General features: G+C 41.1%; 1 protein-coding gene and 1 long non-coding RNA gene across 2 annotated transcripts in view; one reads left to right on the top strand and one right to left on the bottom strand.

Annotated features, from left to right (window-relative positions):
• Window positions 1-25,872, bottom strand: part of KIAA0391 (KIAA0391 ortholog) — a 133,470-nt gene that overhangs the window by 4,992 nt on the left and 102,606 nt on the right. Inside the window, exon 7 of the mRNA XM_010835296.1 lies at window positions 2,816-2,964. Coding sequence (XP_010833598.1) covers window positions 2,816-2,964 — 149 coding nt within the window. The remainder of the gene's footprint in view (window positions 1-2,815; window positions 2,965-25,872) is intronic.
• Window positions 24,027-25,872, top strand: part of LOC104985233 — a 16,594-nt gene continuing 14,748 nt past the window's right edge. The window contains exon 1 of the long non-coding RNA XR_824862.1: window positions 24,027-25,238. This is a non-coding gene — a long non-coding RNA (uncharacterized LOC104985233). The remainder of the gene's footprint in view (window positions 25,239-25,872) is intronic.

The raw sequence follows: 25,872 nt of genomic DNA, 5'->3' as shown, positions 1-25,872 counted from the left end.
TCAACAAATGAAAAACCCTTCACCAATACAATTTCTAATCAGCCCATTATACTTATACTAATAGTTTTCTAACTTTTCTAAGGAACCTGTTTTTAGAAGGTTTAAAGCATCTCGTGCCTCTCACGGTTGGGAGGCTGTGAGCAATCACATGTGGCCGGACGAGCCTGTCAGGCAGGCTAGAGAACCTTCAGAGGAGTTTGTAGGTTAAAACACTCTTGTCACACCCAAGAGTTTTTATTGACTGGAGCTCTAGGTTAACTCCTTCTCCGAAAGAGGTGGTGGGGGACAGCCCCCCGTAAAGTCAGAGGTGTAGGTAAGAGCACAAAGTAGTAAAGTAGGCAGGCTCTGGTTATGGGGGTAGACGCTCGAGGATTTCCAGGGGGACTCCTGAGGCTCGATCCCGCCTTTGCGTATGTCGAGCCTCCTTCCTCATGACCTTTGCCATGGGCGGAGTACCTCACTCTGGCCCCCAACAAAAGTGAAAAGTGAAAGTGAAGTCGCTCAGTTGTGTCTGACTCTTCGAGACCCCATGGACTTCAGCCTGCCAGGCTCCCCCGTCCATGGGATTTTCCAGGCAAGAGTACTGGAGTGGGGTGCCATTGCCTTCTCCGCCTTTACAGGATACCCTATACTGAAGTATTTCAATTTCAAGTGAAATGATAAAATAACTGGAATCTGTCTTTAAAATAATCTTCAGGAAAAAGAAAAAAATGTGGGGGTTATATGGAACAACATTAACAAATGAGAGTAGTTACGGGAGCTGAGTGACAGTCACGGGGGCATTCACTATACTATTCTCCCTAGTTTAGGTTTGAACACGCTTCTTTGGCACATTAGTGGCAAACAGAGTTAATGTTAAAAATTTAAACACTCAAATCCAAAGCCAAAGAAGGTGGCTGAATCGATCTTTACCACTGGGTTTGGAATTTCAGCATATACAATAAATACAGGCTCCAAACCAAGTACAAGACCAATTTCCAACAGGCTTCTTGGTTATAACACTACCGTTACTCAGTTCTTCTACCTATGAAAAATAATGATGATGGTGACAGCAACAAATACAGATGCTTTCCATGTACTTGGTGCTGTGCCAAGAGTTTCACATGTACTATTTGCAAGTATTTTCTCACTGAATCCCCATAGGGTTACCTATGAAGAAAAGAAGACACAGAGAAGGGAAACACTTCCCAGACAGGAAGTGACAGGGCCATGATCTGAACCAGGGTAGACTGATTCTCAAGCCTGCGATCCTCAGGTTTAGCCAATGCTGCCTAACATGACTGAAGGAAGGGCATTACTATTATCTTAGAGTCTTGGAAAGATGGAAGTACCCACTCCATGAATAAATAAAAGAACTTAGCTACAGAAAAATGAGATTTGATTTGGGATCTGAAGGAGGGGTTAGTTTCCAGCCTTATGCATTGAGTGCCATTTGACATTTTTTTTTTTTTTTTTGGCTGCAGTGTTTGGCCTGTGGGATCCTTAGTTCCTTGACCAGGGATTGAACCTGGGCCACAGCAGTGAGACTGCCATCCTAACCACTGTACTGCCAGAGAATTCCTCCATTTGACCTTTTAAAGAACAAACGGTTTGGACAATACTGACAAATCTTGAAGTTATCACATTCAACCCAAGGAAACCTAGACTCAGGACTGAGGTTTGCTCATGATCCATGCTAAGTTGTAAATAAACCTTTGTCAGCATAAACAGTATGAGAACCTAAATGCGTGCTAACAGTTAATACTCGGTGTTGTAGATCTGTGCTCATCCTGACTAGCTACTTTCTGCATACTCTATGGACACTGTGTATTTCCTTGCTGATCATGTTTTCCACGTTCCTTTGGTTTCCTGGGAAGCTGTAGCTCCTAACAACATTCCCTTTATATTTAGAATAAAATCCAGAGCCCACGAGGTCCTCTGTAATGCGGTCCCTGCCTTCTCTGCGACCTCAGAACTGACCATCCATGCTGGCCTGCCAGCTCCCCTCATTCCTGACTGACAGCCCTCTTTTCCCCCTCCCCATCTGCAGTGGGTCTTAGTTGTGACACGCAGGATCTTTAGCTGTGGCATGTGAACTCTTAGTTTTAGCATGTAGGATCTAGTTCCCTGACCAGGGATCAAACTTGGCCTCCCTGCACTTCAAGTGCAGAGTCTTGGCCACTAGACCACCGGGAAGGCCTTTTTTGGTGGTGGTCTTTTTTTCAAAAGGTGGGCCTTTTGAACACCTCCTGTTCCTTCTGCCTGGTAGTTTCTTCCCACTACCTCTCGTCCTTTCTCAAACAACTCACTTGTTCCCTTCAGCTCTGCACCCTCCCCAAGGCCTTTCCTGATGATCTCTCCATTCACCCACCATGATATCAGACCTAGTCCCCTTCCAGCTCCCCACTCTGCCTCACTGTCTTCACAGCTTTGGTCACTGCCTGTTTATCTGTTTACCTGTCTACCGTTACGTTCCAAGATGACAGGGACTTGGTTTTGTTCACTAGTGTTTCTCCGAGAACACAGATGGTGCTCGTATTTGCTAAATATTTGTTAAATGATCTGTTCATGAATTTATGGCATGCATTCTGTGTACTAATCTCATTTGGGCTTTAACTTATTTCTCCTTTAAACTGATTTTTCATCTATTTAAGTTTATCCTGCTATAAAAATTATATTTTTATAAGCTGCCTCAAATCTTTTTTCCTTTTTTTTTTTTGGAATGAGGCTGAGTATACATATATACTCACACACACATGCACTTTAAAAATAGAAAACAGGTAACAAGCAGATGACTGGAGCCTAGTGTAATTCACTTAATAACTTCAATACCTACATGTTGTCAGCAAAAAAAAAGCTGGCTTGCTTTTGCATCTTTTCCATCTCAACTCTTCTCCACCGGGAATTTTGCGTTAACATGTGCTTCCGGCCCAGGACCAGCACTTGAAGATTCTGCTTGGCGAGGTGAGAGACCACATTCAAGAGCTGAAAAACACAAAGCCAGTCCCCAAGAAAGTCAGGGAGAATCTCAAGTAAGGGGAGTGATTCTCCCAGATGGTAAGCTCAATGGGTCAAACAGTCTTTTCTGGTAAGAGGTGAGAAAACATTCCTAAAGTCTTTTCTGGTAAGAGGTAATTGCCCATCTTTGTAAATAAGCCCGAGGAAAATGCTTCCTTGTTACAAATGATTATCTAACACCTGCCAGGCTACATGGGATACCTGGGGAGGTTTCTAAGCATAGACAAGATGAGCTATTTTTAAACTGTGTTCTGTAGGGCCCACTGGGAGAGAGGTAAGAAGGATGGGGTTTGGTTCCTATACACTCCCAACCCTGTTTCAACCCAAACAGCTCAGTTTTTGTCTACTTATATATTGGTATTCTGCACAGATTTTTATTTCAATAAAGGATGGCTCAGATGGTAAACAATCTGCCTACAATGCAGGAGACCTGGGTTCAATCCCTGGGTGAGGAAGATCCCCTGGAGAAGGGAATGGCAACAGAGGAGCCTAGCAGGCTACAGTCCATGGGGTTGCAAAGAGTCAGACACGACTGAGAGACTAATGCTTCTTTTATTAAAAGTTTGTAAATGGCTGGAATAGATACTTCTTTTTTTTTTTTTTACTTAAAGTTTTTTAACTTTTAACTTTGTATTGGGATATAGCTGATTAACAATGTTGTGATAGTTTCAGGAGAACAATGAAGGGATTCAGCCATATGTATATATGAAGATACTGAATTTTCAGTCAACTTTTCCACATCATGATTCTGCTAAGACTGCTACTTTTCATTGAAATCCCTCTTTCCTTCAAAAGGTCTGTCAGTTGTCATCCTCCAGCTTATTTTCCACTCAGTGAATGTACCCCATATTCTTTCCACTTCCCACATGTCTTGTGTGCACATGGATTCCTCTTGAAAGTTTAAAAGAGGGATTTTTAGTAAATCCTGCAGTTTGGTGAGCTTGCTTACATTCAATCTTTCATAAGTAAAAGTCTATGGACTACTTTCATGTACAACCTATTAAACTAAGCTATAAATGAATATTACTAAGTATAATATGTAAAAGCTAATAACATATTTTAACTTAAGTTATACAACAGTGTATCAGAAATATAAAAGTTCTATAATTTATAAAAACTCCAGGGCCTATGAAAATCACAAGTTGAAAGTCATTGAAGAAATCCTTAATTTTCTTGGGTCTTGGTTAGAAAGGCATTTATTTTAGCCTAGCTTTCCTTAACTCATAAATTTCTTCCCATGTAGACTTTCAGGATATTAGTTAAAATTCTTTACTCAATAATTTTTCATTCATCTGGTCAGTTGTCAAATACTGCTTGAGTACCTGTTAGTCTAACACACATGGATTCTCTCTGTTAGTCTAATAATGAATTAGCGAGAGCTAAACTTTTAAGTACTATTTAATGCTTTGGATTTATATGTATTTTTAGCCCATTCTACCCATTCTACTCCATTACTAATCTTATTATTTTAGGAAACAGTAGTTAGTTATAGGATCTCTAATTCTTAGTTCTAGAATGAATGGACAAATGGACACAAGTTGGCCACTGAATGACAGCAGAGAAGTGTACCAATACCACTGTGAGGACTCTGACCCAAAGCTTTACAACCAGAAAAAGTTATGAGTAATGGCTTCTGTTCACTTAATAGTTATTTCCCAGAACTCTCCATGTATAAGGCACATGGTAGGTATCATAGCTTACAAAGTTTCGAAAGATAGGGCCCCTGACTTCAGTGAGGGAGTGCCTAATAATTTTCTTATCCAACTCTCAAGCCTGGCAAGATGTATATGCTGGTTCCACATATACTGGATGGTTAATAGACATTTTCTGATTAGCTGAAGAAAATGCATACCTCTATTTTTAAATAGAAAATGCCTACCTCTATTACTGAAAACTTGAAAAAGATAGGCAAGAAGAAAAGTGAAAGAGGAAATCACTCATAACCTCACTACCCAAAGATCTAACTCTATTTGCCAGTCTATTTATCCTAAGCATTTTTATATAATCTTATAAGGTACTACTTTAAAAGCTGGGTTGGTAATCAAACATCTTCACTATGGAAGTTTAGTTCAGGGATTCAAACACCTCAAAACATTGAGAGTGAATCTCTTTCTAAATGCACTTATAAACTTCCTTTCTTAAAGCTATGCTGAGATTACAGATTATTTTCAATGAGCCCAGATACAAAATGGCAACTGAATTCATTAAAAGGAATGACAACTGCTTTCTAAAAATTCCTGTATGAATTCCCATAAAGTTACTCTCAGTACCAAAAAAACTCCAAAGAAAACCAATTTTTGATACTGATTCCATACATATGAGAAGACATGGCTTAAAGAAAAACACAACTGAAAAAAAAAAAAAAAAGAAAAACACAACTGGGTCTTCACATCTGTGTGTGTGTGTGTTTAATCACTCATATCTATACCTCGGTTTAAATAAATAGCCTTGAGTTTACTAATATTAAGTTAAAGACAGGGGCCCAAAGAAGAGCAGAAAGGGCTTAGGTTAGCTTGAACAACTCTGGGGCACCATCGTGTGGCTGAAAGGTCTCTGCTAGTGGCAGCTCTCTGGTAATGATGCAAACAAGGGAGAATAAAGACACAGGAAAGAGAGATGAGTGTACAGGATGGAATAGAGGCATTTGCCTGAAACTCTGTAACAATCTAGCTATGAGCCTACTTCCTGTGAGGTAAATTCCAAGACTGGATCCAATGGGCTGGCCCAGAGTCATAGACAGAATAGTAAAGAAAAAGAAAACTGACCTTAATTCTATGTTAGATCAAAAATAAAACTGGGAGAAATTTCCACTTCTGGGAAGATGGGGTGGATGTACTTTTCCCTATTTCTTCCACTATGTACAACCAAAACCCTCAGATGTTGTATATGTAAAACAAATGCAAGACTTTGTAGAGATAAAAAGGCAGACTGGCTAGGGACCTTGGGATTTCCTTTTCGCCTCGTATATCCTATACTTGGAGATCAAGAAGCCAGCAACCTGGAAATGCCATGGATGCAGACAAAAAAAGACCAACAAAGGCCAGTTCTCTCTAGCCAAAGGACTAGAAAAGATGAAGTCTAGCAAAACAGAAAACCTGTTAAAGTGATAACACCAACAGACTGATGTTACATGTGTGTGCGTGTGTGTGTGTGTGTGTACATATGTGATGCTTTCAGCAACCATTAAAAATGCTATACAAAGATACATATTCAAAAACACTATGTTTTTTTTTTTAAAAAGCCAACTTATAGACACATAAAAATGGAATTCTAAGAAAAATTCAAGCAACCCACAGGAAGGCAGGAAAAATAAAACAGAAATAGGAAATAACGGTGATAGAAAACAAAAAATAAAATGGCAGACATAACGCCTAACATATTAATAACAACATAAAATATAAAGGATTTTAATACATCAATGAAAAGACAGGGCACACCTATCAGAATTTTATTCATTTTTAAGGCTGAATAATATTCCATTGTATCTATATACAACATTTTATCTATTCATGTCCATGGACATTTGGGTTGTTTCTAAAACTTTCCTTCCTGAACTTATCCTATAATGAGGAATATCGATCATAGCTATCTTGCTTGGGAAACTAGCATAGGACTTCTATAATGTCTGTAGACGTCAGATCCTAAAGGCTTTAGAGTTCTGAAGATCTACAGTCCATAAAACCCAGGAAGTGCCAGAGACTGCAGAGGGGAGGTAAAAAGTTAAAAGACTAGGGAAAGGAAGTTACACTTGCTATTTAGGTTTACTCAGAATAGCTCTTGCTCTCATGACCCTCTCCCACCTCTCAGGCAGCTTTTCTACTTCCTGAGCATCCCTACCCACTTATTTCCAACACATGTAGCTCAGCCAATTGTATTTTTACCCTAAGCTCAGGAACTACTTTTCAGGTTTACACCAAAAGTAAGTCATGTATGAGTAATGTCACTTATGAATTAAAAAAAAAAAACTTTATCTATTCCTACTGGAGACAAACCAAATTAGAACAGAAGCCAAGCCAGAAATTGTACCAAATATTAAGCTGCAATCTGTGTTTACTCTTCTGGTTTTTGGAGAATTATCCTTTAGACATCATAAAGAGCAATGTGGGAGGGAGCACGGTGAGAATGGATCTCAGCTTAACCTTGAGGTGCCAAGTACCTGGAGTTCTGGAAGCAATTTGGAATTTGAGATATTCTCCAGAATCAGCTGTACTATGTATTTTGCTCTGCTGTGTGGTTCAGACTCCAGACCCCTTGGGCAGGTCCAGAACTGTCCTTACCATCCCTGGATTCTCCAGGTTGAGAACTTCCCAGAGTGGATCTCAGCTTCTCTTGTCAGAACTGCCCTGAGCTCAAGGAAACTCTTCCACAGCTCTCTCATTTAAACCTAATCCCTGTTCAGAGTCTCAAGGGGAGAACTGCCTCTTCTACGGTATCGACCATTCTGTACACATGGATATTTGTCACATACTCCTTGATCCTTCCTATGAAGGCCTAGTTTGGTCTTGGATGAACCTTGAAGATAAGTCAACACAAAAGGACAAATATTATATGATTTCATTTATATGAGTTACCTAGAGGAGTCAAATTCAGAGACAGAAAACAGAAGGGTGTTTGCCAGGGGCCAGAAGAGAAGTGAATAAGGAGATACTGTTTAACGGTACAAAGTTTCAGTTCAGGTGATGTTCTGGTGATGGGGATGGTTGCCCAACAATGTAAACTGCTTAATGCCACTGAATGGTACACTTGAAAATGGTAAAATGATATATTGTATGTTATGTACATTTTACTACAATAAAAGTTTTATTACCAAAAATTTTAAATATAAACAAAAGTAGGCAGAATAGCATAATGTGCCCATCACCCAGCTTCAATAATTATCAGCTCGTGGCCAATCCGATTTCATCTATATTTCTACCAACTTCTGCTTTGGATTATTCTGAAATAAATCCTAGGCATCACATCATCTGTGAATATGTCAATATATTTCTAAGTATAAGGACTCTTAAAAAAATAAGCATAACACCATTATCACATCTAAAAATATTAACAATTCCTTAATATCAAATATACAATCAGCATTTATATTTGTCTAGGTTATGTTGCTTTTTAGTTTTAAAAAAATCAAGATTTAAAAGAACTCAATACACTGTGATAGCCTGACTACCATTAAAGAAATGTGGCTGCTATTCTGATGGAAGTTTCCACATTTAGACTTTGCCAACAGCATCCTTGTGGTATCATGTAACATATTCTCTAGTCTTCCTTGTTTCCTATAAATTGGCAGCTGGATCTAGAGACTTGATCAGATTCAAGTATGTATGAGTGTGCATGTGTATATTTTAAATTGTGGCCCTGATAAAGTGAAAAGGGTAGTTTATTCATTAAAAATGAATGACAACCTTCTCTGTCAGTCATTAGGCAGAGGGTACTGGGGATGTGAATACCAATATGAAGACACATTATTCCCAGCTCCGGGAGTTTGCCGTCAAATGACTGTAATGTGATGTAAAAAGTGCTAAGACAGAGGTTAAAGGACGGGCACCTAAATGAGACTGGAGGTGGGGATGGTGGTCAGGGAAGTCACCACTAAGGAAGCGATGACTGAGCTGAGTTTTCAGATGAATTATTCAGGCAAAGAACGGGAGTTTCCAAGGACAAGAAGCAGCATGTAGTTTTTTTTTTTTTTAAAGCAGCAGCATATTGGTTGAAGGTGAGGGCTCTTTATTAATGCACTGAATTCAGGGAACTGCAAGCTGTCAAATGGGGGAGGATGACACAGGGAGTCCCAAAAGAAGGCTGGAAATGACTACAGGAGTCAGATCATGAAGGTCCTTGTAAGTGATAAGGAATCTTTTACCAGCTGAAAGCAGTGGAGAACAACAAAGCATTTAAATAGGCGCATGACATGACTACCAGTTTAAAGAGATCAACCGTGTGGATTGCAAGGAGGCTGGAATAGGGAAATCAAGTAAGGGAGCTTCTGCAGTATTTCAGGTAACAGATGATGAGAACTGAGATGCTGGTGGTAAGGATGGAGAGAAGAGAGCCTTCTGGAGTAAAGCAGAACTGAGCAGACTTAGTCACTGACTGAATGTGGGAAACAAGGAGAGAAATAAACCAGAGAAGAACTGGACAACTGGATAGATGATGGTAGCAAGCCAGGGTCTGTGAGAGGAGGAGCTCATGATATGTACCAGGGGGTAAACAAGCCAGTGGGCAGCCAGTCAGGAGACCCTATCCAGGAGAGGGCTTTGGGATGAAATAAAGATTTGAAGTCATCAGGAAACACACACTGGCAGGAGCCATCAGCAAGTGGAAGAGGTCTCCAGTTCAGTCAGTCGTGTCTGACTCTTTGCGACCCCATGAACCTCAGCACGCCAGGCCTCCCTGTCCATCACCAACTCCCAGAGCCTACCCAAACTCATGTCCATTGAGTCAGTGATGCCATCCAACCATCTCATCCTCTGTTGTCCCCTTCTCCTCCTGCCCTCAATCTTTCCCAGCATCAGGGTCTTTTCAAACATCAGGTGGCCAAAGTATTGGAGTTTCAGCTTCAACATGAGTCCTTCCAATGAACACCCAGGACTGACCTCCTTTAGGATGGACTGGTTGGATCTCCTTGCAGTCCAAGAGACTCTCAAGAGTCTTCTCCAACACCACAGTTCAAAAGCATCAATTCTTGAGCAGTCAGCTTTCTTTATAGTCCAACTCTCACATCCATATATGACTACTGAAAAAACCATAGCCTTGACTAGATGGACCTTTGTCAACAAAGTAACGTCTCTGCTTTTTAATATGCTGTCTATGTTGGTCATAACTTTCCTTCCAAGGAGTAAGCGTCTTTTAATTTCATGGCTGCAATCACCATCTGCAGTGATTTTGGAGCCCCCCAAAATAAAGTCTGCCACTGTTTCCCCATCTATTTGCCATGAAGTGATGGGACCAGATACCATGATCTTAGTTTTCTGAATGTTGAGCTTTAAGCCAACTTTTTCACTCTCCTCTTTCACTTTCATCAAGCGGTTCTTTAATTCTTCTTCATTTTCTGCCATAAGAGTCGTGTCATCTGCATATCTGAGATTATTGATATTTCTCCCGGCAATCCTGATTCCAGCTTGTGCTTCTTCCAGCCCAGCGTTTCTCATGATGTACTCTGCATATAAGTTAAATAAGCAGGGTGACAATATACAGCCTTGACGTACTCCTTTAACAAACCCAAAAGGAGCAGAGGATGAAAACTGAGGAATCCTATTCTTTAAAAGATACAGAGCTATAAGAAAAGCCATTAATGGAAGCTGAGGAATGGCCTGAGTGATAGAAAGAAAACCAGGAGAGAGTGATGTCTCAGAAAGACTATAAGGACCACTTCAAGAAGGAAGGGAAGACTAAGTAACAGCACTACAGAAACACCAAAATGTGGCCTGCACCCCGGAGGAGACATCCTGATGATGCCATGGTGGCAGGAGGGAGATGTCACTTGCCTTCCTTAACTCTCTTCAGCTAGTTACAGCCCAGCACTTGTGGACACTGAACCCAGCGTCATTCCCTGACAGGTTCTAATGCTGTTATTAGATGTGTGAAATGAATGTCAGTTGCTCTTCAAGAATCAAGGGAAGTTTGAAGATAGTTTTCTTTAACAGATCTGATGTAGAAGGGGAGGCTTGATAAAGTAGAAAAAATTATTCTCCCTGGAATTGTCAGATACTGTTACAGGTGCAAACTGCAACCAGGTAAGGGTGTTTGAGAAGCAAGGCCTCATGTATTTGATAAGTCTAAGCTTTTGGAGGCTTCACTTTTCTCAGATAAAACCATGCAAGTGTTCACACCAAGGAGGCTGTGAAGTGATTTCATCTTTGACGTGCCCTTCTTTACACACACACACACACCCCCCCCTGCAGTTCCACACCTGAGCTGAGAAAGGAGATCAAATTAATTTTAAACAAAATGCTGACATTAAAGAAACTATTTTTATTTATAGGTGGAAAAACTTAAAATTCCATTAAAGAAAAGAAGAGAAATTCTTAAAACAACCACAAACAGCCTGCATACTGTTCCAACATGAAAAGATATCGATTTCTCATAAGAGTTACACACTGGTTGTCTGGAACACTAAAGCCAGGAAACACGTCCACTTTTTATGCCATTGTTTTACTAAAGACAACCCCATGGTAATGTGGTACTTGATCTAGGATGGAAGGTGGGGGGCTTCCTATTTGAGTCTGGGTGGATTTCAGGATATGATGAGATTAAGTCAGAGACAGACAAGAGAAAGCAAGAAGGGAAACGAAAGACCCTGGATCCTTTAAAACCACTTCAGGTCACAATGACTGATGAACTCTATGGAAAGCAGTGTTCTCAGATTCAAAAGACCACAAACACAGTGTTTATAACTGATGCACTGTGCTTTCCACCAAGTTTACAGCAGAAGAAACACAGGAAGTTATAACTTACACTACATCCCTGGAGTTTTCTACTTGTTTCTATGTTCCTACAGTCTGCAGGTAAGCTAATATTCAGTTTCAATCCCTTCTTTGTCTTTGCTTCTACCATTTTTCTCCTGAACTACGTTTTCAGAAGAGAATCCCTGTTTTAGAAATAGTCCTTGAGTGACTGCTATAGTCAGCATTTTTCCGTGCAGCTCTGGAAATGCCAACTAGGAAGAGAGTGCAGGCAACCCACCGCCGTTGTGGCTCAAGGCTTCTCATCATGTTTTCATCTGCCAGCTACCCACTGGTACTGTTTCAGCCTCAGTTCTACGTTTGAGAATTATTGCTGCTTGCTAGACAGAATGGAAGGGAGTAATATCACTTTCTATTTAAAGAATGTTAATGATACTTCCTTTTAAATAAAAAAAATAATTTTATGTATTTCGTTATTTGGCTGTGCTGGGCCTTTATTGTTGCAGGGCTTTTCTCTAGCTGCAGCAAGTCGGGGCTACCCTCCAGTTGTGGTATGCGGGCTTCTCATTGTGGCGCCTTCTCGTGTTGTGAAGCATAGGCTCTAGGTACATAGGTTTCAGCAGGTGCAGCTCTGAGGTGCTAGAGCACAGGCTCTGTAGTTGTGGTGCATGGGCTTAGTTGCTCCAAGGCATGTGGGATCTTCCGGGATCAGGGATCGAACCTGTGTCTCCCGCACTGGCAGGAAGATTGTTTACCACTGAGCCACCAGAGGAGCCTAGAGATACTTCTTTGCTGGACTTGTTTAAGTGTTGTATACCATGTAAGATCCAGATTAACATCTGTTGAGGATGAGAGTATTGGAAGAAGGTAAGAAAAGGAAGTGTTTTAGAGAAGCAACAGAAGCTGGGGCAAGGAGGGAGACGGAAGCTTTCACTGGGTGGTATTCAAGGAGTGGAACCTCGTAAGCCTGATGGCGTAATTTCAGAGAGTAGAGACTGACACTGAGATGGAGTCCTGCTCTCACCTCTGGGACCATGTGCTTTAAGTACAGCTTTAAAACTCTGATTATTGACCAAATATATAAAGCTCTTTGAATCTGTTGGGAGAAATTACATACACAAAATACTACTACTTTATTATGTCATAAATGATCCCATTGGTTTACATGAGACTCACCATGTCTTGTATCCTGCTTTCGTCAGTCATTGGTATTTTAGGGAGATTTCAATGATCTCATGTTGTCTTTAGTCAATGAAACAATTCTACCGAGGAAGAGAAATGCCCTTCCTGCCTTGGGAACATCCTGCCAAGTGTGGGATGTGTTTCCTGCCTGCCATGTCTTCTCTGATGCCATTAGCACCCACACAGTTATCCAGCCTTTTAGAAAATGATTAAATTATTGGTCTGGATGGATTTCCCCACTCAGCCGAGAGTCAGAGCTGTCTAGAAGACAGAAGATTTGGCTCCTGACTCATAGTGTGACTTGTCTGCAAACATTTACACACATTCTTTGGTCTTTCTAGTTTTTCTGTAAAATATCTCTTTCCTTTGCCATTGTAAGGCAGGAAAGCATAGTATTTTGAAGACTGAAAACTAGTTTCAAGACAATTAAATTAACTTATTCTGATACATATTAATTTCCACTTTTTTTTTTTACTGCTCTGCACGGCTTGTGGGATCTTAGTTCCTCAATCAGGGATTGAACCCAGGCCCCTGGCATTGGAAGCTCAGAGTCCTAACCACTGAACCACCACAGAATTAATTTCCACTTTTAAAAGTTTATTAAAAACTTCTCCCAGGGTTCTAGATCCAGTCCATGTACAGGAAATAATTTGCTCATTCTGGGAAAGTATATAACCACTTTCAGGCTCATAAGCCACCATTTAGTGACTAAAAGAGAAAGAACATGGTGAGCAGGGCTCTGGAGGATTGAAAACTTATGTTTTCTCTTCATGGCTGCACAGCTTCATACAGCTTTTGTCTTGGCAGAGAGTAACACATAACTGTACACTATGGCTGTGCTTAGTCGCTCAGTCATGTCCGACTTTTTGTGACCCTGTGGACTGTACACTGCCTGGCTCCTCTGTCCACGGGGATTCTCCAGGCAAGGATACTGGAGTGCGTTGTCATGCCCTCCTCCAGGGGATCTTCCTAACGCAGGGACTGAACCCAGGTCTCCCGCATGGCAGGCGAATTCTTTACCATCTGAGCCACCAGGGCTACTGGTTTTGTTTTCTGGAAAAACCGTGTCAATTCAAAATATATAAAAGACCTACGTATATAAAAAGACAACTTGGACATGCCCAGTTAATGCTCCAAGCCATCTATCTATCTGTGCAGTAGAAGGGCTTACATAGTGTGACTCTAACAGACATAAAAAAAGACTTTTCCAATTTATATCTACTATTTAATAGCATAGTGATTAAGTAATAAAATAGTAATAACAACAGTAATGAAGAGCACAAGCTTTAGCAGCAGGCTGCCAGGCTTCAAATTCTAGTTCTCCTAGGACAGAGCTGTGTGACCTCTGATACATTTCCTCTTTGAGCCTCTACTTCATTGTTGGTAAAATGGTGATGTGATTCCATGGTGGCTCAGAAGGTAAAGAATCTGCCTGCAATGCGAAAGACCTGGGTTCAATCGCTGGGTCGGGAAGATCCCCTGGAGAAGGGAATGGCTACCCACTCCAGTATTCTTGCCTCAAGAATTCCATTGACAGAGGAGCCTGGTGGGCTGCAGTCCTTGGTGTCGCACAGAATTGGACACAACTGAAGCGACTTAGCACATGCACACAAAATGGACATACAAATTGGGTTATTGTGAGGATTAATTCAGATGCATGTAGATACAAAGCACATGGAAAAGTATTCAATAAATATTAGCTATTACTAGACGGTACAGCCTGGATTAGTAAATTTAGACCTCAGAAGCCTGGCTGTTCTAATGCCCCCTGCTCCCCATCAAAATAAATAAATAAATAAAAGGAAAATGGAAGGAAAGAGAATAAAATTTAAGAAGAGAAAGAAAAGAAAGATTCTTTCGGTATTATCACAGACTTGGATGATTTTTGTGTTACTCTCTCAACATGTTAACAGTAGAACATAAACTTTCAGGATCAGATGGCAAAAAGAACACGTACCTCTAATCTTAATCCCACTTGAAACTCCTATTAAAATTATCATACAGAGTCTTTCTAAAATGACAAACCCACAGAAACCTGAAGAATAAGAGGGGGGGGCAATAGCAATAAAATCTGGAAGCTGGCAACACAGGTGGCAACTACCTTGCAGATCCAACAGTCAAATCTGAAGAGGGGTCAGTTAAGATCCAGTCCAGACTCTCAAGACCCCAGGATTGGAAACAAAGGGGTGAGGCCAAATGGGGGTGTGAGGTTCACTAAGGAGAAGCAGGTAAACACTGCTGAAGAAGCATTAGATTCCTAGACTGGTGTGCCTTCTGCCTCCATCCAGCTTCCTTGATGGCTCAGCGGTAAAGAATACGCTTGCAATGCAGGGGATGCGGGTTCAATTTCAGGAAAATCCCCTGGAGAAGGAAATGGCAAGTGACTCCAGTGTTCTTGTCTGGGAAATCCCATAGACAGAGGAGCCTGGTGGGCTACAGCCATGGGGTCAGAAAGAGTAGGACACGACTGAGTGACTGAGCATGCGGGCACGCCCCTATCCATGTTGCCTCTGATAGGTGGGAAGGGAAGTCTGAAGATTCATTACTTGGATGCGGTAAATGAGAGGAAATCTAGACTAAAGCACCAAGCACATGTGACAGTGTGGTCACCACACTGAAAGTAGAGATTGCATGAATGCACGCATATTGAATACAGAATGCAGAGAGACTCAGATTATTTCCCCCTGTACTTGGCTCTCAGAACACTGGCAGGAAGGCCTTTACCTTGCAGTCAAGAGACTGAAAACTCTCCTATGGGGAATCTGACCAGTGAAAGAGGAAAAAAACCCTAAAGAGTCTGATTACTGGGAATTCCCCAACAAATGATCCACCAGTTCACCTGGCTGGTAAAGTCAACCGCAAGAAGCCCCATCTACATACATACTCAAGAGCTTCCAATGAGCTCTTGAGATCATGTTTAATCGTAAGCAGACAGTAGAGTTATCAGAAAGCTGTGAAGAGAACTCCGAAAGGGAAGAGTCTAAAACAAAGAAAACCAACCAAACAAAAAAAAACTGAAATAGCAAGGACTGTAAAGGGAGAAGGCAAACCCCCTGCAAAAACCTCTTGTAAAAATCCTATGAGGGGCTTCTCTGGTAACTCAGTGGTAAAGAATCTGCCTTCCAATGCAAGAGACATGGGCTCAATCCCTGATCTTGGAAGATCCCACATGCATGGAGCAACTAAGCCTTGTGACACAACGACTGAGCCTGCGCTCTAGGGCCTGGGAGCCACAAGTGCTGAGCCCACGTGCTGCCACTACTGAAGGCTCACGTTCCTAGAATCCGTACTCTGCCACAAGAGAAGTCACTTCGAGGAGAAGCCTGTGCACCACAGCTAGAGAGTAGCCAACACAGCAAGGAAGACCCAGCACAGCCAAAAATAAATAAATTTAAAACAATCCTATGAGGTAACAGTGCATTCATGAAACAGACTCTTTTTAAAGGAAGAGAATAAAGAAAAGCCCTTGGGAATTAAAATATACCTGCCATCCTTAATGATAATAATAAAAGTAATACACAGAGTCTGCCATGAAAGGAGCAAAGAGACAAAGAATAAGAAACTCAGGAGGAAGAGGGGTTCGGGATGGGGAACATGTGTATACCTGTGGCGGATTCATGTTGATGAATGGCAAAACCAATACAATATTGTAAAGTAATTAACCTCCAATTAAAATAAATAAATTTATATTATAAAAAAAAATTCAGAACTAGTCTGGGAGGTCTGACATCTGAGTAACAGAGAGGAAGGAGTCATCAAAGAAACAGCCAAAGAACACTTCCCCAAACAAAAAGATGTCAGTTTCTACAATAAAACAGTCCACTGCATATCCAACTTCACGGATGGCAAACAGACAATACCAGGTTGTTCTACTGTAAAATTTCAGAATACCAGAGAAAAAAATTTTCTAAAGCTTCGAGAGAAGGAAAAAAAAGAAAAGCAGATCATACAAAAAAGATAAGGAATCAGAACAAACTTCAAGGGTAATTCTGGAAACACGATAACACTGTCTTCACAATTCTGAAAGAATGTATCTTCAGGGAGCTGTCATCTAATTGACAACAGAGCCCTTTCCTCACACAGCTGGGGTTAAGTTTGCTATTCAGGTTTCCAAATCTAAACAACGAAAAGCAAGAAAATTGTTTATACTATAGTCAAGGTGGTGTTACCTGGCTGGGTTTGGGGGTGGGTAGGGGAAAGGAGAGGTTTAGATAAAGAAAAGATTAGTCAGGCCACATGGGCTTCTCAGGTGGCCAAGCGGTAAAGAATCCGCCTGCCAATGCAGGAGATGGAAGAGATGTGGGTTCAATCCCTGGGTCAGGAAGATCCCCTGGAGTAGAAAATGGCAACCCACTCCAGTATTCTTGCCTGGAGAATCCCATGGACAGACAAGCCTGGTGGCCCTTGGGGTCAGACATGACTGAACACACAGGGCACATAAGGAGCTTCTTAACTTGGTGGGTACAGGGGTGCTAAGTTTTATTGTCAGTCTTTACATTATACATTTCCATTTAAAGTCTTCTTTATACGTGATATGTTTTACACACACACACACACACACATGCTTTGTACTATGAACTGTATGAAGTTACCAATATTCTACCATTTTTGAAGTACAAAAAATAAGCCCAGAGGTTTAAACCAAACAGTTCAGGCTCAGCAATGTAACTTGTGCTCTTGAGGCAATTAAGAGTCTAAGTTTCCCCACAGGCAAAGTGAAAAAAAAAAAAAAAAACCCAGAGGATTTCTTAAAGCGTCATGAGCTCTCATAACTATAACTCTCCTATTGTGTATGTGCGATACAATAATTCCTGTCCTCTAAAATGTTAAAATGTAAGACTTGAATGGGGAAATTCCTTTGTGTTTCCCAGAGAAAAGATCTGGCAAGTACTATATTCGCATAACTATAGTTTAGTATAATAACAACAATGAGGACTTAGGAACAGCTTTTAGAAATCCCCAAGCCCTCACATTTCCCTCACTTCTGCTTTTCTTAGCAGAAATGGGGACACAGAAACTGGAAATGACAGGAAGCAATAAAGGGGATGTGATGTGAGGGACAGATGTGAGAGGAGGAATTAGATAGAAAAGGAGACAAGGGCACTTGCTATTCTCTAATCAAAGTAGAGACAAGGGTGGACCTAGTGGGTTTGGGGAGAAGAGCTGTTTTGAGGCTCTTTATTTCAGGCATATTGATTAAAAATTAACATAAACCAAAAAGTAGAATCTTTGTCTCCCTTAAGCTCTGATTTATCTGGCAATTATGATGCATCAGAAGCACCTTATAAATCTTTGTATATACATTATCACTTCATCCTCATAGGTGCCCTATGAATTTGAATCATTGTTACCACCCTGCTTCAGACACCCTTTTAATATGAGGTAACTGAGGCTCAGTAAGGTTAAGGAAGTAGCGCAAGGTCACAGGCCAGTAAACAGCAGAGGTAGCCTTCTACCCTGAAACCCACCTTAGTAATCCGTAACCTTATGGTGATTCAGATGGTAAAGAATCTGCCTGCAATGCAGGAGACCTACGTTTGATTCCAGGGTTGGGAAGATCCCCTGAGAAAGGAATGGCAACCCATTCCAACATTTTTGCCTGGGAAATCCCATGGACAGAGGAGCCTGGTGGGCTACAGTCCAGCAAGTCACAGAGCCAGACACAACTGAGTGACAAATGCTTTCACTTTTCACAATCTTATGCAATAAACTCTCTATCCTAACTCCTTTCTTTTCAAAATGTTCCCTTCTTAATCTTGCTCCTTATTCTTCAGCTATCTGTAACTATGATTTTTCCAGCAGCATCTACTGCCCCATCCTTCCTAAGTGAGTTGTGGGAAATGCCTAGGTACTTTTGTTTGAAAGCCTAACACTGTATTTCTCACACTGGGCTATATATGAACAGCACTTGGCAATATCCTCCTGAAATGACAATTTACTGCAGGTTTTATTTTGCGGGAGAATCTTGGTTATAACAAACACAGAGATGCTGTGTTATCTTTAAATGCAAGATGTGCACTAACTTTTAGGATAAAACAAGTAAGGCTGCAAGATACTTTGTATTACTTCCACATGACTTGAGTCATGGGAGGTCAAATCTTCCTTACGTTCATTCAGTACGAAATACCTTCACACAGACATGTGTCAAAAAATAAACCAAAATAAACAAACCCTCCCAAGTATGTGAGGTTGTACATTCCACTTCCAAGGTAACAGTTTCTTCCATTAATAGTGCAGCCATAATCTTCAATATTTTTGAAGATAATAAGATTTTTTGAAATGTTCCTAATTTAAAAACTGACGTAAAAAATATGGTCTCCAAGGCATTTTACCCTATTTTGTAAATACAGACCTAAAGTGGGATTTTTAAATTTAATCAAAATTATGTCCATACTGTAGGTGAAGATATTAATTTCTAAGAATAACCTAATAGAAAATTCCCAAAACCTTCTGATATGCTAAAGATTCAAAAAGTGAAAGGATCCAGTCTGATTAGTCTGATTCTATAAACTAATTCCAGAATATTTACTTGAACTTAATTTTGGTTTCCCCTCTAGCAGCATAGGAAAAATTATACCCTTTAAAGGGTAGGTGACACCACAGCTATCCCTTAGATTATCTGCCATCTCAAAACACAATCGGTTGCCTTGGAAATGGCTGTGATTACACACACACACACACACGTGTATGCAGACATGCAATAAAGGTATCCATGTACGAATTGGAATAAACAAGCAAACACAAAAACCAAAAAACCCAAAATCTGTTTTTAAAGGAATGATCTTCCATAATAGAAACAGGTAAACTGAAAAAAAAACACCCACCTGAGTAAATTTTAAAACAAAGGAAAAAATGGTTGAAAAGTTGACCACTATCTAGGAAGTAGGAGCCACGATATTTCTAAAGGATGCTAAAATTAGAATGTATCGATACAGAATGCAAGGAAAGACTTTTGAGGAGTCACTTCAGGGGTAGTGAAATGATTTATGAACCATCAATTCTATGCCAGTTCATACAACATTCCTGGTTAAACATTTTGTTTCAAAAACTTTTTTTTTTTTTTTAAACAGAGGCCAGAGCAGAAGATCCTTGGTTTTCCTTAGTTAGACAAGGCATGACAATTCATGTGAGTAGGAAACTTGCTTCAAAGTGACATGCCACAGAGTTAATGTGATGCTGATATGCCTTCATTTACATACTGCTAATAGGCAATATGAAATGCAGAAGAAATAATGTGTCATGCATGCATCAAAGGGAATGTGTATCCTGTTTATAAGACATAGACCAGGCATCCGGAGAAGGTACTGGAGACCCACTCTGGTACTCTTGCCTGGAAAATCCCATGGACGGAGGAGCCTGATAGGCTGCGTTCCATGGGGTTGCTGAGAGTCGGACACAACTAAGCGACTTCACTTTCACTTTTCATTTTCATGCATTGGAGAAGGAAATGGCAACCCACTCCAGTGTTCTTGCCTGGAGAATCCCAGGGACGGGGGAGCCTGGTGGGCTGCTGTCTATGGGGTTGCACAGAGTTGGCCACGACTGACGCGACTTAGCAGCAGCAGCAGACCAGGCATCTAATTCTTGAGTATACTGCACTTGGGAGTTATCACGAGAAAATAATCTTATGAACTATCTCATTAGCTCAGGCTGCTGTAGCAAAATACCATGGACTAGGCAGCTTAAACAACCTGGACGAGGTTCAGGTGAGGGCTCCCTTCCTGGCTTGCAGATGGCTGCCCTTTGCTGTGTCCTCACATGGTAGAGAGAGAGAGCTCTGTGTCTCTTCCTCTTCTTATAAGGACACTAATCTCACCAGAGGGCTTCCCTGGTGGCTCAGATGGTAAAGAATCCACCTGCAATGAGGGAGACCTGGGTTTGATCCCTGGGCTGGGAAGACCTCCTGGAGGACATGGCAACCTCACTCCAGTATTCTTGCCTGGAGAATTCCTATGGACAAAGGAGCCTGGCAGGCTACAGTCCATGGGGTTGCAATAAGTTGGATACTACTGAGAGACTAAGCACATACAATCTCTCCGGAAGAGCCCCATCCTCATGTCCTTATCTAAACCCAACCACTGGGGGTTAGGGTTTCAACACACAGATTTGGTGGAGGTGCACAACTCAGTCCATAGCATAAATCATAAACACTTCCCTGTCCTCACCTATTCATTAGCTGATCTAACAAAATTATAAGATGCTGCCAAGCTGGCATTCAAATGCTGAGAAGAAGAGGCTTCAATTTGATCATATGCTTTAAAAAATACTTTTGTTTTCAGCAAAGCAGAACATCTCTGACAGAAGGATGTGGATTCAGTGTAGTACTAGAGAGCTGTTGCTGCTGCCAAGTTGCTTCAGTCGTGTCCGACTCTGTGCGACCCCATGGACTGCAGCCTACCAGGCTTCTCCGTCCATGGGATTCTCCAGGCAAGAACACTGGAGTGGGTTTCCAGAGAGCTGTTACCACCCTGAAAATACTTTTTGCTTCTAAGCCAGTTTCCTCATACATAAAATGACAAAAATACATAGAGATATGTGAGGGTAAAAATGAGATAATATCTATGAAAGGGCTTATAGAAGACTACACCATTATTGTTAGGCCATGAAAGCACAAATGTGGTACATTTATATATAGCTTTGATATGCCCTAAAAGATTAAGATTTTAGGACACTTAAGTTTTCATGAAAACAAAGTTGACACACATTTTCAGAGATCCTTTCCTTTAATTCCTTGACTTAAGCACATTCATCTTTTTTAGATTCACTGTCATTACTTTGGTTCAAGGTGCCATAAGGTCTCCAGATTGGTCTCCCAACCAGGTTCTTTCTCCCAACACTTTCTTCCTACAACACTGCTTTATTTGCATCATTTTCCTATTCACTCCAGCTTCTGGGATTTGTAGGCTGTCTAACCTGCAAGTGGGAACAAATCCAGAGAACTACCTGGCTAGATATGTGGGTTTGGAGATTATAGCTGCATACTACAAGTCATTATAATGTGACAAGAGTGGGAAGACCATGGACTTTAAATCAGATTGGCTTTGAATTCTGGATCTAGTACTGTAGTTTTGACCACTGGGAAGTGAGTTAATTGCACCTCAGTTTTCTTATTTGTAAAACAGAAATGTAATCATTTACTTCATAGGGTTGCTTAAGCACAGTCCACCTCATGCGAAGAGTTGACTCATTGGAAAAGACTCTGATGCTGGGAGGGATTGGGGCAGGAGGAGAAGGGGACGACAGAGGATGAGATGGCTGGATGGCATCACTGACTCGATGGACATGAGTCTGAGTGAACTCCGTGAGTTGGTGATGGACAGGGAGGCCTGGCGTGCTGCGATTCATGGGGTCGCAAAGAGTCGGACACGACTGAGTGACTGATCTGATCTGATCTGATCTGATAATATGTTTTAGTTTCTGACCCTTCACATAAAACAGAAACATAAGATGTGTTTTGTGGGAATGTAAATTGATAACAGCCACTATGAAAGACAGTATGGAGATTTCTTTAAAAACTAGTAATAAAACCACCATATGACCCAGCAATCCCACTCCTAGGCATATACCCTGAATAAACCAAAACTGAAAAAGACACATGTACCCCAATGTTCATTACAGCACTATTTACAACAGCTAGAACATGGAAACAACCTAGATGTCCATCAACAGATGAATGGATAAGGAAGCTGTGGTACATATAGACTATTGAATATTGCTCAGCCATAAAACGGAGAAGGCAATGGCACCCCACTCTAGTATTCTTGCCTGTAAAATCCCATGGATGGAGGAGCGTGGTAGGCGGTAGTCCATGGGGTCGCTAAGAGTCGGACACGACTGAGCAACTTCGCTTTCACTTTTCACTTTCATGCACTGGAGACAGAAATGGCAACCCACTCCAGTGTTCTTGCCTGGGGAATCCCAGGGATGGGGGAGCCTGGTGGCTGCCATCTATGGGGTCAACACAGAGTCGGACACAACTGAAGTGACTTAGCATAGCATAGCATAGCATAGCAGCCAGAAAAAGGAATGCATTTCAGTCAGTTCTAATGAGGTGCATGAACCTGGAGCCTATTACACAGAGTGAAAGATAAACATTGTATACTAACACATATATATGGAATCTAGAAAGATAGTACTGATGAAATTATTTGCAGGGCAACAATGGAGAGACAGACATAGAGAACAGACTTATGGACATGAGGATTTGGGGAGGAGAGGGTGAGATGTATGGAGAAAGTAACATGGAAACTTACATTACCATATGCAAAATAGATAGCCAACGAGAATTTGCTGTATGACTCAGGAAACTCAAACAGGGGCTCTGTATCAACCTAGAGGGGTGAGATGGGGAGGGAGATGGAAGGGAGGGGACATACGTATACCTATGGCTGATTCATGTTGGTGTCTGACAGAAAACAACAAAATTCTGTAAAGCAATTATCATTCAATTAAAAAACAAATTTAAAAAAACCAAAATGGTTATATGCATTATATGCATAGAATTTTCTTTGCTCTGCTTAACGGGTAGATATTATATCTAATTCAATATGATAAAAAGGCCAAATTGGAAGGGGGAACTATTTAACAAAAAACTCATACCAGTGACCAAAATAAATCTTTTAATATATTCTGCTATCTCCATGATCAAAACCTAAAATGTAAATCTATAGTCAAACTATAAATCCATTTCAGTTTCAGAGTCAGATGGGTCATTCTGGCCTAAGGAAAACAATGGATTTGAAAGACACAAACTGGAGATGAGAAACCATTTAGGAGGGTATGGAGCTAGTAACATTCAGAAAATGAAGATCATGGGATCCGGTCCAATCACTTCATGGGAAATAGATGGGGAAACAGTGGAAATAGTGTCAGACTTTATTTTTTTGGGCTCCAAAATCACTGCAGATGGTGACTGCAGCCATGAAATTAAAAGATGCTTACTCCTTGGAAGGAAAGTTATGACCAACTTAGATAGCATATTCAAAAGCAGAGACATTACTTTGCCAACAAAGGTTCATCTAGTCAAGGCTATGGTTTTTCCTGTGGTCATGTATGGATGTGAGAGTTGGACTGTGAAGAAGAATTGATGCTTTTGAACTGTGGTGTTGGAAAGACTCTTGAGAGTCCCTTGGACTGCAAGGAGATCCAACCAGTCCATTCTGAAGGAGATCAGCCCTGGGATTTCTTTGGAAGGAATGATGCTAAAGCTGAAACTCCAGTACTTTGGCCACCCCATGCGAAGAGTTGACTCACTGGAAAAGACTGATGCTGGGAGGTATTGGGGGCAAGAGGAGAAGGGGATGACAGAGGATGAGATGGCTGGATGGCATCACTGACTCAATGGACGTGAGTCTGAGTGAACTCTGGGAGTTGGTGATGGACAGGGAGGCCTGGCGTGCTGTGATTCACGGGGTCGCAAAGAGTCGGACACGACTGAGCGACTGAACTGAACTGAACTGAACTGGAGCTAAAAAAGATCTCATGAGAGGGCTATAGAATAGAGGGAGAAAAGAGAATTGACTTAAGAAATAATTAGAAGGAAAAACTAGCAAGACTTGGTAAATGACTGGATAGAGGGAAGAGTCAGAGATCATTCCCAGGTTTCTAGGGTGGATAGCTGGAAGAATGGTGGTACCATCTGTGGGTGGAGAGGGCTGGAAGAAAGACTCTGAGTTCAGCTTCGGATATACCTTAGCCTTAAGTACTTTAGAGCAGAGATGAAGATCTTGGCCTTGATAGCATACAAAGTGGATGAGATCCACCACAGTGGAGCCTGAGACAGAGCCTCAGGTTAATACCAACATTTAGGGGGAAGAGGAACTAACAGATAAGCCAGAAATGACAAGGAATGGTCAGAGTATAATGAGGATAACATGGACTTACAGAATTCAAAGACAAGTAGTTTCACGAAGAAAAGAATATATAACAAACACTGAGAATGGGTCTGAATGTTATGTTTCCTCCTAAATTTACATGTTGAAACTTATTTCCAATATGATGGTACCAAGAGGTGCGGGTTTTGGGGAGATGGTTAGGCATGAGGGCAGAACCCTCATGAAAGGTTTTGGTGCCCTTTATAAAAAGTGGCCCAAGAGAGCTCTCTTGCTCCTTCTGCCATGGAAGATGAAAAGATGACTATTTTTGAACAAGGAATCAGGCCCTCACCAGACACTAAATCTGCAATGACATGATCTTGGACTTCCTCAGCCTCTAGAACAGTGAGAAATAAATGTTTGTTTTTCATAAGTCACCCAATTTATGATCTTTTTCTAATAGCAGCCCAAACAAATTAATACAAGGACTAAAATTTGTCCACTGGAAGTGGTGATTAGGAAATTATTGATGGCTTCAGTGAAAACAGTTATAATGGAGTGATGGAGGCTAGGCTATCCCTTAGGGGTTAAGGAACAAATGGGTAGCAAGAAAGAAACTGTATGCCAGTCTTTTGAGAAGTTTAGATGAGGAAAGAGACTAGAGCAAGCTAGCTGTTTAATGATTAAAGCTGTTTAGTGATTAAGCTAGAGTTAGTGATTAAAGCAGTGGTGATCCAAGAGATCAGAGAATCAGAAAAGCATGTCTGCAATAGCCCAGGGTGGTATTTCAACAAAGAAGGGATAAGCAGATCTGCTACAGAAGAAAGAATTCGGATTTTGGAAAGAGGTATGTCTAATCCTGTGACTCTGCCACTTATTGGCTATGAGGCAAGTTACTTAACCCTTTTTGAGCCTTAGTTTTCTCATCCTTAAGAAGGAAACACCACTATCTATGGGACTGTTGGGAGAACTACAATGAGACTGCGTATCAAACTGCCCAGCATAGCTACCTTCTGCTTGATCCACAGAAGGTCCTCAATAATATGAGCTCCCATTTTCCCATAGAAGTCACTGATTATCACTGAAGAGTGTTATGCCAATGTAAGCAGTAAAAATATATGCTGAGTTGCCCAGGATTAAGGCATTGAGTTATGAAATATTAAAAACAGGAACAAGAATCGAAAGAGGAAAGGATTTGGGAGCATTAACCATGTTTGAAGTCTAAAAAGGATGCAGCAAGTGAAGTACCAAGAGGGAAGTGAGGCTAGGGGAACAGCAGCCTTCGTGTTTTATATGTGATTCATATACATCCAAAAATTACTTGAAACAGAGGTCCCTCATAGGCCTATAAAGGATGAGATCTGCAACAGAAGTGACGTTTTAGAAGGCTGGACATGGAAAAGACCAAAGGACAAACTTTCTTAGGGAAGAAAGTTGGTGGAGGTGATGTCTGATGTTCATCATTTCAGTAAAGATCTAGG

Source organism: Bison bison, unplaced genomic scaffold (assembly GCF_000754665.1).
Source record: "Bison bison bison isolate TAMUID 2011002044 unplaced genomic scaffold, Bison_UMD1.0 scf7180017864041, whole genome shotgun sequence".
Taxonomy (NCBI): Eukaryota; Metazoa; Chordata; class Mammalia; order Artiodactyla; family Bovidae; genus Bison; species Bison bison.
This window is presented reverse-complemented; position numbering and strand designations above follow the sequence as displayed.